Raw genomic sequence first — 19742 nt, 5'->3', positions numbered from 1 at the left:
CGGCAACGAGACCCTACCACAAGGGTCTCGTTGCAAGCCTGATGGTTGTGATGGTCTTGACCATCGCGACCATCTTCCTGGCTGCTCGCTATAGCTGTGGGTAGTCACCCACAGCTATACAAGCGGCCAGGAGGCCGCTCTAAATATTAAGAAGGACGGCCCTGATTCAGAGCGAGCGCTCTGTCAGAGCGTCCGGCTCTGAATCAAGGCCTCAGTTCTACTCGGAATTCCAAAGTGATCAGAGCCGGGACGCGGTTCTACTCAGCACCCCAAAGTTCGGGTGTGTTCTGTTTTCAGCAATGCCAAACTGTTCATGTCTGATTATTATTATTATTAACCTTTATGCAGTGATAGTATACTCCATAGTCTTTACAATAGGTGATAAACACAATAATAATACCACTTACTGGGCCCATTTGATGCAGTCGGGGTCATGGAGTTTTTGAATATAGTAGTAGAGTAAATGTAAGTGTGGTGATAATTGGATAGAATAGAATAAAGGGGGAGGGGCTTTGGCATGTCTAGAATGGGTGCAGGGTGTGCACAGCAGACGGTCCCCTGTAGGGATGGCTATCGGTGGGGTGGCCATCGATGGCACACAAACGATCTATGGTGAATCATCAATAATTTGCAGCCCCTTGATGGTCACCTCTGCTGAAGGCACGCTGGGCCGCTGGGCAATGGAAAATGGTGGCGGGACTTAGCGACCACTGGGGGCGGGGCTAAGTTTCAACCCGTCACTAAAAAAACCCCAATAAACATAGACTCCTACTCATCCATCGATGGCAGAGAACTATTGGTTCTCTTCCATCGATGGCAAAAGTAGTTGATATCGGCCAGCAACCATCAATGTATTGGAAACATGGTCGATGGCCATCCCTAGGCCCCTGCACCCATTAAATATACATACCTTGTGGACGCAGCTGAGAAATCTTTGGGAAAATGGTTCTGGCACCATATTCCCAGAGAGATGTACATGCACCATAGAGAAATCCAGGGCCGCGGTAGGGTTAAAATGCGCCGAGGAGGCGAGGCTGCTGAGACCAGCAAGCAGAGGATTGTCCGGAGCCTCCCATGGATACTCCAGCCAGCTGTACAAGCTGCAGGGCAAGTGCCTGGAATGTCCTAAGCTGCAGGGTGCCGTTCCGGAGCATTTCTGATGGAACCTTGTGATAATTGAATCGCCCCATTCATAGGCAAACTCAGGGGGGGATTTCCGTCTGCCTGGAAACCCCCCTCCCCAGCACACACAAGACCACAGTACAAATAGTAATATAATAGAATTCTGCTAGTGTTGCATGTTCTTCTCAGTATCACAAATGAAATAATTAGCACCACCTGTGGATCTTTTAACATTTATCAGACAGTAATAAATAACCTGTGCACCGCCACCAACTAGGAGATCTGGAAAACATGCATTGTTAGGGATGCACTGCTATAGAGCCCAATGTGTACATATATGTCCAGGGCAGTGCTAGGTTCTTCTACTGCTCCTCCAGGCTCCCGGACTTGCTCCAATAGTCTGGAATGGTGCCCACATCTAAAATGAAAACATCCAGCTCAGGAAGGATGGCCCTACTGCTGAATCTAATGGCTTACTGTGATCACTGGTCCTGTATATGCTGGAATTATGATACATAAAACACTTTGTATGATGCATAATAAAACTGGTTGAGTACTAATTCTGCCCTCTTCATGGACTGGCCACACTCGCTCTAAAATCAATTGGAAATCCCCCTATAGAAATCCTGCGTTTGCCACTGACATTATTGTCCCTCTTGCTCAGCTGTCACCATTTAACGCCGTGTATAGGTACGACCCCTTTGAAGATGCGCAACATCAATTTTGGTGGCTTTATATCTCCCTTCTTCCCTTGTTTACCATTAGGATGTCAATATTACTGCAAGAGGCTCATCTACCTCTGCAATACAGGGACAGTCGTCTCCAGGGGAAACTGGGAGAACTCCAGCTCAATGTATGCACATAATGAGCTGCTTCTGGACAATCTGGGGAGTGTACAGTTCTGTGCGATGGCCGCAAAGTGCCTCCGGAATGGTCGGGTGAACACACTCGCATTCCTTAGAGGTGCACAGAAAAGATTTGCAAAGATTGCCTACCGTAATAGGTGGCAGTGTGCGCTGTCGGAGGTTGTGGTGACGTGCCACAGCATCACATCACGAGGAATTGAATCTGCCAGTGCTGACGTCTTCTTCCTCTCCCAGTCCTCTAATAGCCGGAGATGACCTAAGAAGGACAATACATTTAAGTTACTGACCATGAAAATGGATGACTGTCAATAATTAACGCCGCCGTTGCTGAGGACCTAATATGTTATTGGCGCTTAGTTGACGAAACAGTGCAGGAAATCCCAGTCATGTCAGTAAAGCGATATAACTAGAGATGTGCGCTGACCCCTGTGTTTTCATTTTGGCTCCGGATTCATCTTTGTGTTTTGGTTTTGGATCTGTATTTAAAAAAGAAAAGAAACTGCTAAAAAGACGTAATTTTGACCTGTTTACATGTAATCCAAAACCTGAGTCCGTTTTTTAAATCTGAGTTGCGAACCGCGGGAAGATCTGAACAGGGACTCTGGGCCTGATTCAGACCCGCTCGCAAGTGCTATTCGCTCGCAAGCGGGTCGATGGTGGCCCAGTGCGCATGCGCACGACAGAGCCGGCTCCGTCGTGCGCATGCGCGAGACCCGGGTCTCGCTACAAAGGGGGCGTGCTGTCGATGTTGAGTGACAGCACGCCCCCCTTTGGTGGGCGGGCCGGGGGCGTGTCTGGCCAGACGGAGGCGTTCCCATGGGAACGCCTACCGTCTGGGGCCGGCCCTACTGACATCACAAGTGATGTCAGTGGGAGTGCTTTTGGCTCTGATAGAGCCAAAAGCACTCTTGGGCTTGCGGCAACGAGACCCTACCGCAAGGGTCTCGTCGCAAGCCTGATATCGCGACCATCATCATGGACGCTCGCTTAAGCTGTGGGTGATAACCCACAGCTATGCGAGCGGCCAAGAGGCCACACCATGAAAAAAAGAGGCCGCACTATGAAAAAAAAAACCGCCCTGATTCAGAGCGGGCGCTCGTTCAGAGCATCCGGCTCTGAATCAGGCCCTCAGTACGATAAGTGATTCCGAACTCAGACTCGGTTCAACTCGGAAACCCCTAACTTTGGTTGTTGTCTGTTCTCTGGGAACTGAGGGCCTGATTCAGACCCGTTCGCTATATGCGTGCACTCGCAAGCGGCCCAATGTTCTGCGTACCGCTCACTCGCCCTGCAAAGACAGCCCAGTGTAATGAGTGACAGGAGAGGCCGTTTGTGGGTGGTAACAGGGGCAGGACACTAATAATGGGGGGTTGGAGATGAGAACGCAGGCGTGCCTGAGTGTTTCAACGCCGTTTTACAGCCGTGCATAATTAACAGGCAGCGTCATAGTACACGTCACTTGCCTTTTTTTTTACACTGATTTCCTCGCAATGCTTGCGGTAGGGTAAAGCTACCTCAAGCACTGCGTTCACATGCGATGGTGCTCGATGTACCAATGTTTTAATATACTTCCTGGAGATGACGTGGTGCTGTTGGGCGTCTCTGCCTGTGCGATTGGGCGTACGCATACACAAAGTGGTCGCTCGCTAAGACATGGTGGGCATGCTTATGCCTTGGCGAGCGATCGCTTCCCGTGGCGTCACTTTGACAAATTTGCATACGCATCCAGCGAGCGTACGCAGATAGTGACCGGGTCTGAATCAGGCTCTGAACCCGCACATCTCTAGATATACAGTAAATGAGATAAAACATGGTCTGCACCAGATAACTCAATGCAGTGGTTCCCAACCATAACAGTCCAGGTTTTCAGGATATCCATACTTAAGCACAGGTGATTTAATTAGTACCTCAGTCAAGCATGAATATTCTTAAAAAATGTACTGTTAGGGTGCTTTAAGGATCGAGTTTGCGGACCCAAGATAACGCGGTTTACTGACCAATTACAGTATAGTGAAATAAAGTGAGATTAAAACCTATAAATAAATAGCCTATACTCAGTACCACGTTAAATGTGCCACTTACTGTGGCTCTAGTCTGGTGAGCTGTTCAAAAGCCAAACATAAAGTAGAAGTTATTCCAGGAAAGTTTGTGATCAGAAGCCTTCTTGTTCAAACCCAGCTCAGTAATTAGATGAAAGCAGCTTCTCAAAGAGACCGAATTAGATAATCACTTCACCTCTGAATGAGACACTGATGAAAATCTCTTCTGTAATTGAGAGAAACGGAACAGATTACAATCTATAGCTATTGTCATAAAGTGTATCCTGAATATCAAATGTAATGTTATGTAAAAGACTAGTCATGCGGGCAGCAGCATTTAGCAAAAAAAAAGTTTAAGTAGCAAGTCTGTCTGTTTTACATTCACAGTAACATATTAGTATAATTACAGCAAACACTATTGTCAAGCTTAGTTTCTGTGGTTGTGAAAGGCCGATGGCTCCGCAATGTAACATTGTTACAGAGGTAGGAGTAATGGCAGGTCTTTGTTCTAGTGCGTTGAGATGCTGGGTACACACTAGTTGATTTCTCGGACGATATGACGGATCGGACTGACATATCGCACGGATCACCATGTGTGTGTATGCACTGTGCGCACTCCCGCATGCCGACATCGGGGTCATTCCGACAGAGAGACCCAGCTGCCAACTCCTGGAAGGTGCATGGTGCAGGCGAATGATATATCGGGAGGTCGTTCACCAGATCGTGCAGTATATACCGACCGCCCAATATATCGTAACATCGGGTGTTGCATAGGCCGGTCGCTTACTGTGTAGCCTCTTTAAGGCAGAGCCTTAGCTGGAGAGTCGCACTGATGTATACAATTAAGTGACTGAATATTAAAGTTTTGCATTGTGGGGATGAGATACATTAGCGAACTTTACGTGGTGTTTGGGAGCTGTCCCTGGATTGGTTGGTACCTTTTGTTGTGTTATGACATGCCAATTGTATTGCTATAAATGAAGATATACAACAGAAAAAAACAAAGTGGATGCCTTGCCATAAAGGGCCTAATTCTGAGTGGCATGTAAAGTGGGCGCAAGTGCGCCAGCCGTGGCAGCGAGACACTTAAAACATTGTGGTTTATTGCCAAGAAAAAATATAGAGTTTGGGGTCTAGTTACAGTTCTAAGCCTTAGATGCAGTGGCTAATACGCACACGCACATCGCGCAATTGTTTTCCATTGTGCATGCATATAAGCCGCACTGCGTGTGCACACTGTGATTATAGATGCACAGAGAATCCCATCACAAGTGAGTGACAGGCTGTCAGCGTTATGGGGTGGTAATGGGGAGGGGTCATAAAAATTCAGATGCGCCTGACCGCCTGAACGCTGTTACATGGGCGTGCATAAATCAGCCCCCCTGCGATCTTCTATGCAGCTCTTCGTGTCAGGAGAGCTGCCAAGGCTGTGGTAGGTCAGACCTACCGCAAAGGAAAGATGGCTGCTCGATGTGCGTCGATGTTACCGATATTTGCGCAGGTAAACAACATTGGGCCTGATTCAGCTGCGATTACACACGCAGTTCAACTGCGATAGTATGCTAATTCATTGCGCTCGCTATGTGCCGCAGCACTACATAATGACGCCCACTTTACCTTACACACACCCGTAATGTTTAGCAAGACTGCGAAAACATCGGTACAATCGAGCACCATCGCACCCTCATGCACACTTGCACAAGCTCTGACCTTACTCAGAAATTGCTAAACGTCAGCGCATGCTATGAGACCTCAGGCTGCATAGGGCATTGCAGTGGCTAATTTATGCACGCCCCTGCAACGGCGTTTAAAGGCGCCTACGTTTAGCCGACCACCCCCCGTCACAACCCACAAACGGCAATTCCTGTCAATCACTCTGCGATGGGTCTGCGTAGTCACTGCGATCCAAGTCCCGATCGCAGTGGCCGTCTTGCGCACCCGAACTGCGATGCAAGCGCAACAATCGGCCGACTGCATGCGTATTAGCAACTGCGATCTTTGCTGAATTAGGCCCTCTGTACGCATGTGAGAAGGCAGCAGTGAGCATCTTTATGCCGACTGTGCATTGGCATGCATTAGTATATTTTTGCAGCTGCGATCCAAGTACCAACCAACCAGGTCCTAACTGTCATTTTCAAACACAGCCTGTGACATGGCAGTTAGGAGCTGATTGGCTGGTACTTTATCTCCGTTCACTTTACCTCCATGCAAGGCTCAGTAAATAGACCCCAGTATCTTTTAGAAGGTGATGCCAAATACTGCATCTGCGCGGTCACAGAGGCAATTTGATCCCAAAGATGGCTAACAGGATAACCGAATGTGTTCTAGTACACAGATGTTCCATCAGTCATAACAGCAAATGAGTTGGGAAGATATGGAGGAGATGATGTAGAGATACTAGGTAGGGTCTGTGCAGGACTAACCGCTCTCTCTGGTTAGCTCATCTGTAAAAAATCCTTCCAATCCAAACATATTGAAATTTGTAAATCCGGTTCCCCTTTAGGGGTCTATTTATTATTTTTATTTTTATATTTTTAGAGCTCCACCAACAGAGCAGATAGAGGGCCTGATTCAGAACCGTTCGCAAGCACTGTGCGCTCACAACCGGGTCGATGGTAGGCCAGTGCGCATGCACACAACGGAGCCGGCTCTGTCGTGCGCATGCGTGAGACCCGGATAGCGACGGGCACTCCGTCGCTCCGGGTCTCGTACCAAAGGGGGCGTACTGTCGATGTTGAGTGACAGCACGCCCCCTTTGGTGGGTGGGCCGGGGGCGTGGCTGCCTAGACGGAGGCGTTCCCATGGGAACGCCTACCGTCTGGGGCCGGCCCCACTGACATCACAAGTGATGTCAGTGGGAGAGCTTTCGGCTCTGTTAGAGCCGAAAGCTCACTGGGGCTTGCAGCAACGAGACCCTACCGCAAGGGTCTCGACGCAAGCCCGATGGTCGCGATGGTCTTGACCATCGCGACCATCTTATCGCGACCATCTTCCTGCCCGCTCGCTATAGCTGTGGGTGGTCACCCACAGCTATGCGAGCGGCCAGGAGGCCGCTCTAAAAAACAAGAAGGCCGGCCCTGATTCAGAGCAAGCGCTCTGTCAGAGCGTCCAGCTCTGAATCAGGCCCTGAGAGTGACTGGTAGCTTTCCAGTCTTGCTTTGCAAAAATGAACTGTGTGCACGGATTCATACACAGGCCCAGTGCTGTCAGTGTAACTTAGATGACTGCAGTCTGCGCTTTTTGCCCTGCATGAGATCCGATTATGACACTTTCTTCTACAGTAGGTTTGTGGAGGATCGTCATCTGCCTGCTACAGTGGAGATTAAGGGGTCTATTTACTAAGCAGTGTTAGGAGACAGAGTGAAAAGTGATAAGGTGCCAGCCAATCAGCTCCCAACTGTCATTTTTCAAGCACTGCCTGTGAGATGGCAGAAAGGAGCTGATTGGCTGGCACCTTATCACTTTTCACTCTGTCTCTAACACTGCTTAGTAACTATACCCCTAAAACATTAACGCTAAACAACATATTTTAGATGCACCGGTCACACATGTCATTCCATTTTCAATTTTGAGGTGGAAAGGTCTTTGATTTACAGCTCATTTTTGGGGAGATGGATCAAGCCTTTTAAAGAGTGGAGAAGTGGACAATTGGAGAAGTTCCCCAATGGCAACCAATCGGCTTTTAGCTAGTATTCAAGTACATTCTTTGCATAATTGCCTACACTCCTGGAAGCTGCAGGAAACTCACGATTTATCAGGAAGCCCCCCCCCCATTCCAGGAAAAGTGGCCCGACCTCCTGCATCCTGGTGAAGTGGGCAGGATGGGGAAATAATACCACTGGGAATTGTGGTCCGTAGGGAGGGGGTAAATTATGAGATTGCCTCAAATTAGCCTGTGAAAGCTTGGAGAGGAGATGAAAACTTCCAGGAGAGTAGGCACCCACCACATCCAAGTGCATACTGGGGCTTGGTGCATGTCAGAATTGTGATCAAACCCCCAAAAACTACACTTTCAGGTATTAGACTGCATTTTTAACTTTGCTGCATCCCGCCCAGTGTGACTCTAAGGAACATATTGTAAGTGGGATCCCTGTTGGAATGCCAGACTACAGACAATTTGATGTGTTTCCACTTACATAATAAGATTCAGGACCTCATTCAGAGTCGGTCGAAGCGGCCGCACGGTCGTGCGGGAAAAGGGGCCAGATATGCAAATGATGCACTCGCATGTTGCGTCCCTAAGATCGGATCGGCAGCTGGCCGACCAAGGGGAGGAAGCGGCCGGAAGACAAAAAATACGCCCCCTTCTCGTACGCATTACACGTCATCTCCGGGCATATAAGGATTAATCGCGAGCATCGGGAACCATCGGAACTGGTTGTAGAGCTTAAGGTTGACCATACCCTCTCTTAAGCTCTACGATCATGTCAGTGTAAAAACCTCCCATGTCACGTGTGCTATGACACTACTTTGTTAATAATGCACTCCCATAAAACGCTGTTCACTTAATTAGGCACGCCTGCGTTCGGATCTCCACTCCCCCTTTTTCAAGCCCCTTCCCCTGTTACCACCCAGAAACGCCTCAATCTGTCACTCAAACTACCGACCTGGCTGTGTTCAAGGAGAGAGAAATTTCTGATCGTAGCGGCTAGTTTGCGCACGCGCATTGCGAACTTTACGCATACCGGTTTAGCGAACATCGGTGGCGTACGACCGTGCGGCCGCTTCGACCTCAGTGCTAACTGCAGAGAGAATCCCAAAACAGTTACTGTATGTCACCTGCTTCAACACATGACCGTGCCATGAACATTGGATTGGATCCAGTGGCGGTGGTGGAGCCGCAGTGCAGTCCAAAATAGAAATAGGGGAACCACACCAACTGCCATTTCAAATGCTGCCAAACCTAGATGGCCGGGACTCACTGGTAGTTGGTGTGGCTCCCCTGTTTGAATTTTGGACTGCGCTGGATCCCAATCTGTGCAGTATGCCGTATGGTGATACTGTAGGTAGACACAAGCTCCTATATGGCTAAATACACTATAGTGCATGGGCGTGCACACACACTGCTTGCTATAAAGAACTGCAATTTTAATAAATATAAAGGTAATAATAAGTGACTTAATACTTGCACGATATGGAACTGTAAAAGAGCAGCTCGGTGACAATGTTCTTATCATTAATATGCTCTTCAATTTCTCTTTCAGGAGATAAACGGAGACGCCCGCTTTCTGGTGGATGGTGCTAGCATATTTGACATTGTTCAAGGAGAAATAGGTAAGAAGGTTTTGGGTTTATTGTGCAGACACAGGGCCTGATTCACACGCACGATTGTTGTGTACGGCGCATTTGTATGCTACGCAGCGAGCGTGCGCGAACGAGCCATTGCGATCGGGACTGCGATCGCAGTGACTACGCAGACCCATCACAGAGTGATTGACAGGAAGTACCGTTTGTGGGAGGTGACGGGGGGGGGTGGTCGCGCACATGCAGGCGTGCCAGTGCTTTTCAACGGCGTTGCAGGGGCGTGCATAAATTATCCACTTCGATGCCCTACGCAGCCTGAGGTCAAATAGCGTGCGTGGTTGTTAGCAATTTCTGAATAAGGTAAGGGCTTGCGCAGGCGTGCGTGAGGCTACGATTGTACTCGATTGTACCGATGTTTTCGCAGTCTTACTAAACATTACGGATGTGTGCAGTGTAAAGTGGGCGTCCTTATGTTGTGCTGAGTTTGCATTGCGATCGCAATGGACTAGCTTGCTATCGCAGTTGAACTGTGTGCGTACGCAATATTGCGTTCCGTAATGAATCAGGCCCACAGTCTGATGTCCCTGTACAAAACTTCCTGTTGTAGTTGATATTCCAAGGGAAACGTGCAGAAGGCAGGGGACATAATAATGCTGCTTTTCCCAACAAATTGCCAGAATACGCTCAGGTGGGATCTCATTATGGCTGTGGGTCCAATTCTCAAAGCTGGGAACTCGTCTGGAGAATAACAATGGGCCGGATGAGACTAGAGCACCAGGCCTCCGCATACAAATAGGCCCAGCGCCATGGCAGCCTGTTGGCGACCAGCCGACCAGCTGGCCACAGTTTCGGCCGTAAATTATAAATATTAAAATTGTATATCTACTTTCCTCACAAAGCGATGCAATATTTCTACTTTTATGTATTCAGTTAGACATTAGGGAATTGCTCTGACAAGTGTTGAATTATTAAACCAAATGTGGCGATGTGGCAGCCAGATTAATGGGCAATTTTCCACGTACGTTGCAGGCAGGGGCGTATCTATAATGGGTGCAGGGTGCGCGGACCCCCAGGTCCAGGGGGGCCCGCACCGCACACCCTGCTGCACCCATATTATTTAAAACTTACCTCTCCAAGGTCTCACTTTTAATTGGTCAGCGTTGTGCAAGAAGCCGGAAAAATAAGAGCTGTCCTTTGCGATGCCCCCGGATAGAGGTGTGCAGGAGACCGTGGGCCGCGGGGGGAGATGGGAGAGATCCGATTGGATCCCTCTTAGGGGCAGCGTCCTACAGGCTTCTTTTGGGTAATGCCACCTGAATATGGCGTTACCCACCAGGACAAAGCATTCCGGTGCTTTTTACAAATGGAAAATGCAGTAAAAACCTTGAAAGCTGCATTTTCAGGGGTCTTACTGCATTTTTCCCTTTAGTACATCCCGTCCAGAAGCTTTTGTCGAGCTAGAAAGCGCAGTAGGTGAATACTGTACATTTCCATTGGGCCTTTAAGTGTCTAACTGATGTCACTAGATAGCGATCGGGATAAACGCTCACTTGGAGAGTGGTGATAATTTTTGTCATCGTTTTGTATTAACTCTAAAAGATATTTCCATGTTTACAGGTGACTGTTGGGTGCTTTCAGCCGTTGGAGCGTTGACATTACACAGACGATTCCTGGAGAATGTTATTCCCAAAGACCAGGAATTTACACAGAAATATGCTGGAATTTTCCACTTTAGGGTAAGAGGTAACTACTGTATGTGTTTCTGGCAGTGAGGGGTGCTGGGCCCGTTGGTATTTATATATTAAGTTCCAGGTTTCTCACACACTGAGGACCTCACTCAGAGTCGGTCGTTGCGGCCGCTCGGTCGTAAGGGAAAAGGGGCCGGATATGCAAATGAAGCGCTCGCAAGTTGCGTCATTAAGATGTGATCGTTAGCTGGATGAGCGAGGGGAGGATGCTGCCCTAAGACTAAAAAAACGCCCCCTTCTCGTTCCCATTACACGTCATCTCCGGGCATCGGAGCTGGTCGTAGAGCTTAAGGTTGACCATACCCTCTCTTAAGCACTACGATCAAGTCAGTGTAAAAACCTCCCATGTCAGTGTAAAAACCTCCCATGTCACATGTACCATGACACTACTTAGTTAATTATGCACTCCCATAAAATGCCGTTTGCATAGTCAGGCACGCCTGCGTTCGGATCTCCACACCCCCGTTCACAAGCACCTTCCCCTGTTACCACCCACAAACGCCTCATCCTGTCACTCAAACTAACGACCTGGCCAAGTTGAAGGAGAGAGAAATTTCCGATCGCAACAGCTAGTTTGCGCACGCGCATTGCAAAACTTACACATGCGCTGTTTTGCGAACATCGCTGGGTATAACCGAGCGGTCGCTTATGACCGACTCTGAATGAGGTCCTGGAATCTGTAGGTATATGCTAAGTGTGGTTGGCGGAAGATGCATCATGCCAACCACTTCTTTTTCAGGAAGCACCCTGTCAGCCATGTTGGTTATGCCTTCAGAGAGTCAGGAATAACTGAGAGGGGGGGAGCAGATACTAATTATCCGGGCCGGGCTTGTTAGAGGGGCCCGGCCGGGGTCAACTGCTAAGGGGTAAATTGTCCTGTACAGCAGCGAGGTGGAGGGAACATGAGAACAGGGGGGGGACTCAAAGAATTATCTCCCCATAGTTGATGGCTACTGTGGACAGGGCACCTCCTGCAGATTCCTTAGCTCCACTCAGAGCAGCCGGAACCTATTGGGAGAGAATGTCTTGAGTTGCAAACTACTGTACAGCTTTGCAGAGCCGCTTATAAATTTTTATTCCATTTTTTAAGAGGGGCAGTGGCCACACCTCTTCAGATTGGCCATACCCCCTCTCAGTACCTTGGCCTAAGGCCACTGTCTATGACCCTGCATAGAGTGAAGACTACTCATGGGCAGAGCGATTCATTGAACTGAGTCAAGTCACATGACTCAGCTCAGTGGAGTGCCTCGGGACACGGCACTTAGTATGAAGTCTGCAGTTGGATTTGGTGGGCTTCAGCAGGGGGTGTGCCACTGAGCAGTGCGAGCACATAGGGCCACCGCCGACTCCAAATGAGTCGCTGACAGCTCCGCCCCCCCCCCGCACTGCTGCTGTGACACTCGAGATAGACTCTTTGCAGACAAGTCGTATGCACTGGCAATGAGTCTGTCGTGAGTGTCGCAGCAGCAGCCCTAAGCAGAATCATCCACTGCTCCATCCCAGAGGGGTGTCACCCAGAACGCCGCCGCCCAATCACACTGAGTGAAGTAATCGCGTGTTCCTGACCTGGGGGAGACTGACTCTGACTGAGAGGCAAGAGAGGTGGGCGTCTCGACAGACCAAACTTTGAGTGACTCGAATCATTAGATCATCCAAATGATTCGAGTCATTGTGTCGAGACACTCACTCACTAGCCATCTCCAGTTAAGACATACTTCTGTAGTTCTGACCACTTTACAAAATCTACTTAGTAAACCCCCCTGCACACTTAGGGGTCTATTCATTATGCTAATTATTGGGTTCCGAGCTGACCCCGATAATTAACATTCTAACTGGACGTGAGTCCGAAAATCACCCCAAAGTGTTTCACTGCTCCTTTCAGAGCAGTGAGACAAGTTTGCATGCACTACAGGTCACGCATGCGCACAAGAGCCCTGACGTCTGGCGGAAGGAGCCGGACAGGGGCGGAGGGATCCAAAAGGAATCCTCTTCACAACCCGGGACTCGTTCCCATAGGGAGGTAGCGTGGAGCGAACCACAAGTGGGAGCATTCGCCATCTGTGCGTTTTCACCGATTAAACCGATTAGCAGCAAGCAAGGTACAGTACAGGGGGGACTTTTTCTCGCCTCATTTAGAAGATTAGACTTTTTTTTTTTTAAATGAAACTCCTCCCAAAATGTATGTTATTGTTTTAAAAGCCTGTGTTCAAGCACCTCATTTGCTGGCTATTTAATTCCTCTATTTTAGTGACTTCTAACATCCATTCATTCCTCGTCCATATAGGAATTAGGGGTGAGCGGGTTCGGATTTCTGAAATCCGAACCCCCCCGAGCCCCCCCGATCCGAGTCCGATCCGAGTCAGGCTCGACTTTTCCCGCCTGACTCGGATCTGAAATCGAGGCAAAACGTCATCATCCCGCCTTCCGAGTCTCGCGGGTTTTGGATCCTATATAAGGTACCCGCGTCGGCGCCATTTTCTCACTCGGCTGTGGACAGTGAAGAGGGAGGGTGGGAGTTAGGGCTGTGTAGTGTAGTGTAGTGTAGTGTAGTGTAGTGCTGCTGTTGTCCACTACTTCAAAGTCCATAGGGGCTGGCTGTGTTGTGCTGTGCTGCTGTTGTTAATAGGGGCTGTGTCCACTACTTCAAAGTCCATAGGGGCTGGCTGGACTGTGTTGTGCAGTCAGTTCTCCATAGGGGCTGTGTCCACTCCAAAGTCCTGTGCAGTGTCCCAGTCCTAAAGGAGTGCTGTAGTGTTGTCCAGGGGGTGCTCTGTCCATCAGGGGTGCTCCCCCCAAGTGCTAAAAAAATAATATATTTTCTGTGTTTGTGAATTGTGTGCGCAGTAGCCGCACGTGCATCAACAAAGTAGTGCCAAGCGTGCGCCTGTGTCATAAGTAAAGGGCCGGCTGGCTTGACCGTTAAAGGGTGCTGTAACCCCCGAAAGTACACTCCAGTCCAAACCAAAAAAAAATTATTTTCTGTGTTTGTGAATTGTGTGCGCAGTAGCCGCACGTGCATCAACAAAGTAGTGCCAAGCGTGCGCCTGTGTCATAAGTAAAGGGCCGGCTGGCTTGACCGTTAAGGGTGCTGTAACCCCCGAAAGTACACTCCAGTCCAAACCAAAAAAAAAATTATTTTCTGTGTTTGTGAATTGTGTGCGCAGTAGCCGCACGTGCATCAACAAAGTAGTGCCAAGCGTGCACCTGTGTCATAAGTAAAGGGCCGGCTGGCTTGACCATTAAGGGTGCTGTAACCCCCGAAAGTACACTCCAGTCCAAACCAAAAAAAAAATTATTTTCTGTGTTTGTGAATTGTGTGCGCAGTAGCCGCACGTGCATCAACAAAGTAGTGCCAAGCGTGCGCCTGTGTCATAAGTAAAGGGCCGGCTGGCTTGACCGTTAAAGGGTGCTGTAACCCCCAAAGTACACTCCAGTCCAAACCAAAAAAAAAATTATTTTCTGTGTTTGTGAATTGTGTGCGCAGTAGCCGCACGTGCATCAACAAAGTAGTGCCAAGCGTGCACCTGTGTCATAAGTAAAGGGCCGGCTGGCTTGACCGTTAAGGGTGCTGTAACCCCCGAAAGTACACTCCAGTCCAAACCAAAAAAAAAATTATTTTCTGTGTTTGTGAATTGTGTGCGCAGTAGCCGCACGTGCATCAACAAAGTAGTGCCAAGCGTGCGCCTGTGTCATAAGTAAAGGGCCGGCTGGCTTGACCGTTAAAGGGTGCTGTAACCCCCGAAAGTACACTCCAGTCCAAACCAAAAAAAAATTATTTTCTGTGTTTGTGAATTGTGTGCGCAGTAGCCGCACGTGCATCAACAAAGTAGTGCCAAGCGTGCGCCTGTGTCATAAGTAAAGGGCTGGCTGGCTTGACCGTTAAAGGGTGCTGTAACCCCCGAAAGTACACTCCAGTCCAAACCAAAAAAAATTATTTTCTGTGTTTGTGAATTGTGTGCGCAGTAGCCGCACGTGCATCAACAAAGTAGTGCCAAGCGTGCACCTGTGTCATAAGTAAAGGGCCGGCTGGCTTGACCGTTAAAGGGTGCTGTAACCCACAAAGTACACTCCAGTCCAAACCAAAAACAAAATTATTTTCTGTGTTTAGCCGCACGTATATATCAAATCGATATAACATAAATGGAGGACCAAACTTTCTCCGATAAAAATAAAATAGAGAAAGATCAAGAACCACTTCCTCCTAGTGCTGAAGCTGCTGCCACTAGTCATGACATAGACGATAACATGCCATCAACGTCGTCTGCCAAGGCCGATGCCCAATGTCATAGTAGAGGGCACATACAATCCCAAATGGCAAAGTTCAGGAAAATGACCTTGAAAAAGACATTTAAATCAGCTGAAGAGAAACGTAAACTTGCCAATATGCCATTTACGACACGGAGTGGCAAGGAACGGCTAAGGTCGATCCCTAGTATGTTCATGACTAGTGGTTCAGCTTCACATGACGATGGAAGCCCTCCTCCCACTAAAAAAATCAAAAGAGTTAAGCTGGCAAAAGCACAGCGAAGAACTGTGCTTTCTAAGAAGATATCACAAATCCCCAAGGAGAGTCCAAGTGTGGTGGTGGTTGCGATGCCTGACCTTCCCAGCACTGGACGGGAAGAGGTGGCTCTTTCCACCATTTGCACGCCCCCTGCAAGTGCTGAAAGGAGCACCCACAGTCCACTTGCTGATATGCAAATTGAAGATGTCACTGTTGAAGTACAACAGGATGAGGATACTGGTGTAGCTGGCGCTGAGGAGGAAGTTGGCGAGGAGGATTCTGATGGTGATGTGGTTTGTTTAAATCAGGCTCCGGGGGAGACAGTTGTTGTCTGTGGGATGAAAAAGCCCATCACGGTCATGCCTGGGCAGAAGACCAAACATTCCACCTCTTTGGTCTGGCAATATTTCTATCCAAATCCGGACAACAACTGTCTTGCCATATGTACCATATGTAAAGGTGAAATAAGTAGGGGTAGGGACGTCAACCACCTAGGAACATCCTCCCTTATACGGCACCTGCAGCGCGTTCATAAAAAGTTACTGTCAAGTTCAGAAACTTTGGCTAAGACCGTAAGCAGTCCAGGGACACCTAAATCCCGTTGTCCTGTTGTATCCAAGCGCCTGCAAACCACACCGTCAACTCCCTCCTCGTCAATTTCCTCCTTAGTCAGGATCGGAAGTAGTCCTGCAGGCCATGTCACTGGCATGACTGACTCTCCTATCCGGGATTCCTCTGGAGGATCCTGCATTGCTACGCCTACTGCTGCCGCTGCTGCTGTTGCTGCTGCTGGGAGTCGTTCATCATCCCAGAGAGGAAGTAGGAACACCACTACTTTTACTAAACAATTGACCCTCCAACAGTCCTTAGCGAGGAGGATGAAGTACGACAGCAGTCATCCTGAAGCAAAACGTATAACTGAGGCCTTGACCGCTATGTTGGTGTTAGACGTGCGTCCGGTATCCGCCATTAGTGCAGTGGGATTTAGACAATTGATGGAGGTAGTGTGTCCCCGGTTCCAAATCCCGTCTAGATTCCACTTCACTAGGCAGGCGATACCGAGACTGTACAGAAACGTCAGAAAAAGTGTCCTCAGTGTCCTGAAAAATGCCGTTGTACACAATGTCCACTTAACCACGGACATGTGGACAAGTGGAACAGGGCAGACTAAGGACTATATGACTGTGACAGCCCACTGGGTAGATGTATCACCTTACGCAGCAACAGCAGCAGCGTCACCAGTAGCAGCATCTCAGAAATGCCAGCTCGTTACAAGGCAGGCTACGCTGTGTATCACCGGTTTCAGTAAGAGGCACACCGCCGACAACCTCTTAGAGAAACTGAGGGAAATCATCGCCCAGTGGCTTACCCCACTTAGACTCTCCTGGGGATTTGTGATATCTGACAACGCCACCAATATTGTGCGGGCATTACATCTGGGCAAATTCCAGCACGTCCCATGTTTTGCTCACACAATAAACTTGGTGGTGCAGAATTTTCTGAAAAGCGACAGGGGCGTGCAGGAGACGCTTTGGGTGGCCCGAAAAATTTCTGGCCACTTTCGCCATTCAGCGACTGCGTGCCGAAGACTGGAGCGCCAGCAAACACTCTTGAACCTGCCCCGCCATCACCTGAAGCAAGAGGTTGTGACGCGGTGGAACTCAACCCTCTATATGCTTCAGAGGATGGAGGAGCAGCAAAAGGCCATACAAGCCTATACATCCACCTATGACATAGGCAAAGGAGGGGGTATGCACCTGACTCAAGCGCAGTGGAGAATGATTTCCGTGTTGTGCAAGGTTCTCCAGCCCTTCGAACTTGCCACACGTGAAGTCAGTTCAGACACTGCCAGCTTGAGTCAGGTCATTCCCCTCATCAGGCTTTGCAGAAGCAGCTGGAGAAAGTGAAGGAGGAGCTAAGACGGAGCGATTCCGCTCGGCATGTGGGACTTGTGGATGAAGCCCTTCATTCGCTTTGCCAGGATTCCAGGGTGGTCAATCTGTTGAAATCAGACCACTACGTTTTGGCCACCGTGCTCGATCCTAGGTTTAAAGCCTATGTGGTGTCTCTCTTTCCGGCCGACACAAGCCTGCAGAGGTGCAAAGACCTGCTGGTGAACACACTGTCAGCTGAAGCGGAACGTGACACGTCAACGGCTCCTTCTTCATTTTCTCCTGCAACTGGGGCTGCCAGGAAAAAACTTAGGTATCCTAAGCAACCCGCTGGCGGTGATGCAGGGCAGGCAGGACCAAGTTTGGACATCTGGTCCGGACTGAAGGACCTGGCAACAATTTCTGACATGTCTACTGTCACTGCATATGATACTGTCACCATTGACAGAATGGTGGAGGATTACATCGGTGACAGCATCCAAGTAGGCATGGCAGACAGTCCATACCTGTACTGGCAGGAAAAAGAGGCAATTTGGAGGCCCCTGTACAAACTGGCTCTATTTTACCTGAGTTGCCCCCCCTCCAGTGTGTACTCCGAAAGAGTGTTTAGTGCAGCCGGGAACCTTGTCAGCGAAAGGCGTAGGAGGTTGCTTCCACAGAATGTGGAGAAGATGATGTTCATCAAAATGAATTATCAGCTCTTCCAGGGAGACCAGCCTCCAGAAGGTACAGAGGGACCTGTGGTGGTGGATTCAAGTGGGGACGAGTTAATACTTTGTGAGGATGAGGATGTACACACTGAAGAGGGTGAGGAATCGGTGGATGAGGAGGATGAGGATGACATCTTGCCTCCATAGAGCCAGTTTGTGCAGGGACACATTAATTGCCAGCTTGTTTTGTGGGGGCCCAAACGAACCAATCATTTCAGCCACAGTTGTGTGGCAGACCCTGGCGCTGAAATGATTGGTTTGTTAAAGTGTGCATGTCCTGTTTATACAACATAAGGGTGGGTGGGAGGGCCCAAGGACAATTCCATCTTGCACCTCTTTTTTTTCTTTGCATTATGTACAGTTTGGGGCCTAGTTTTTCAAACTGCCATCCTGTCTGCCACTGCAGTTTCACGCCTAGATGGGTCACATGTTTGTGCCGCCCACTCGTGTCGCTTAGCATAGTCATCCAGCTACCTCGGTGCAACGTTTTGGACATAAAAACACTATTGTGAGGTGTGAGGTGTTCAGAATAGACTGGAAATGAGTGGAAATTAAGGTTATTGAGGTTAATAATAGCATAGGAGCAGAAAAACCTACAAATTCTGTGATTTTAGCTGTTTTTATGCTTTTTTTAAAAAAAATACAGATCCAAAACACAAAACCCAGAACCCAAAACACGGAAGGGTGGTTTTGGCAAAACCAATCCAGATCCAAAACACGAAGAAAGATCCAGATCCAAAACCAAAACACAAAACACGAAAAGTGGCCGGTGCACACCCCTAATAGGAATATGCCTCTTATGCCGAATTCTAACATCAAATGTGTAATTACTGTATGTGGCCTGTTCACTTTTCAATTTTAATGTAGATTTCAGTGTCAGCAATGCCGCGCTGATGTCCCAAAGAACCTTTTCTGATCCCGTCCCCCCATCCCTCTAAAATGAGTTTAATTTCCCTGTTGATAATTACGATGAATACCTGATGTCGTGGAGACATTACCCTCAGCAACTCTGCAGTTGGATTTTTATAAACCCTTAATCCCATCTTTTAATTTATTATTCTTTGTTCCCTCACCTGGATTATGCTGGATAAACTATTCCAAACAACGTACAAATGACAAATGCAGAGCAAATCCCAGTTTGTAAACATTCGTATATTCCACGTGACGGGCGGCTTCGTGCGGTTACTTTGCATGTTACTATGTACATTTGGCACTCGAAAACATGATTAGTTTGCACAAAGTTTGCAATAATATCCCACACCAGTACAAAAACAGGGGATTATTATTCTGTGTCTGTATAATATAAAAGACAAATGCACCCAACTAATGGACGATATCTCTGTAACAACAACACCTGTAGACTATCTAATGCTAAATAATATATATAAAAAATAATACTAATTAAATACTGATTTCCATAGCTATAGGTCATGGAAATGACATTCAAAGTGTTTTCAATGAAGGCAAATTTCCTTATATTATAATGTATAATTTTCCTAGAATATAAACAGGTCAGGCTGCCACACTCACAGCATCATAGGTAATAACTGTCTGGGGTGCACAATCCTAGTGACTGTCATCCAGAACGTCACCATTATATTCCAGGACTAAAACAGT

At 48.3% G+C, this 19742-nt stretch overlaps 1 protein-coding gene across 1 annotated transcript in view; it reads left to right on the top strand.

The window, feature by feature from the left end:
* The window catches only part of CAPN13 (calpain 13), a 229951-nt gene that overhangs the window by 67829 nt on the left and 142380 nt on the right, over nucleotides 1-19742 (top strand). Inside the window, exons 3-4 of the mRNA XM_088467992.1 lie at nucleotides 9232-9301; nucleotides 10889-11007. Of these exons, the coding sequence (XP_088324118.1) occupies nucleotides 9232-9301; nucleotides 10889-11007 (189 nt within the window). The remainder of the gene's footprint in view (nucleotides 1-9231; nucleotides 9302-10888; nucleotides 11008-19742) is intronic.

The sequence above is a fragment of the Taudactylus pleione genome, unplaced genomic scaffold (genome assembly GCF_031769625.1).
Source record: "Taudactylus pleione unplaced genomic scaffold, aTauple2 ptg000079l, whole genome shotgun sequence".
Taxonomy (NCBI): domain Eukaryota; kingdom Metazoa; phylum Chordata; class Amphibia; order Anura; family Myobatrachidae; genus Taudactylus; species Taudactylus pleione.
Note: the sequence above shows the minus strand (reverse complement) of the source record. Positions and strands in the feature narration are given on the sequence as shown.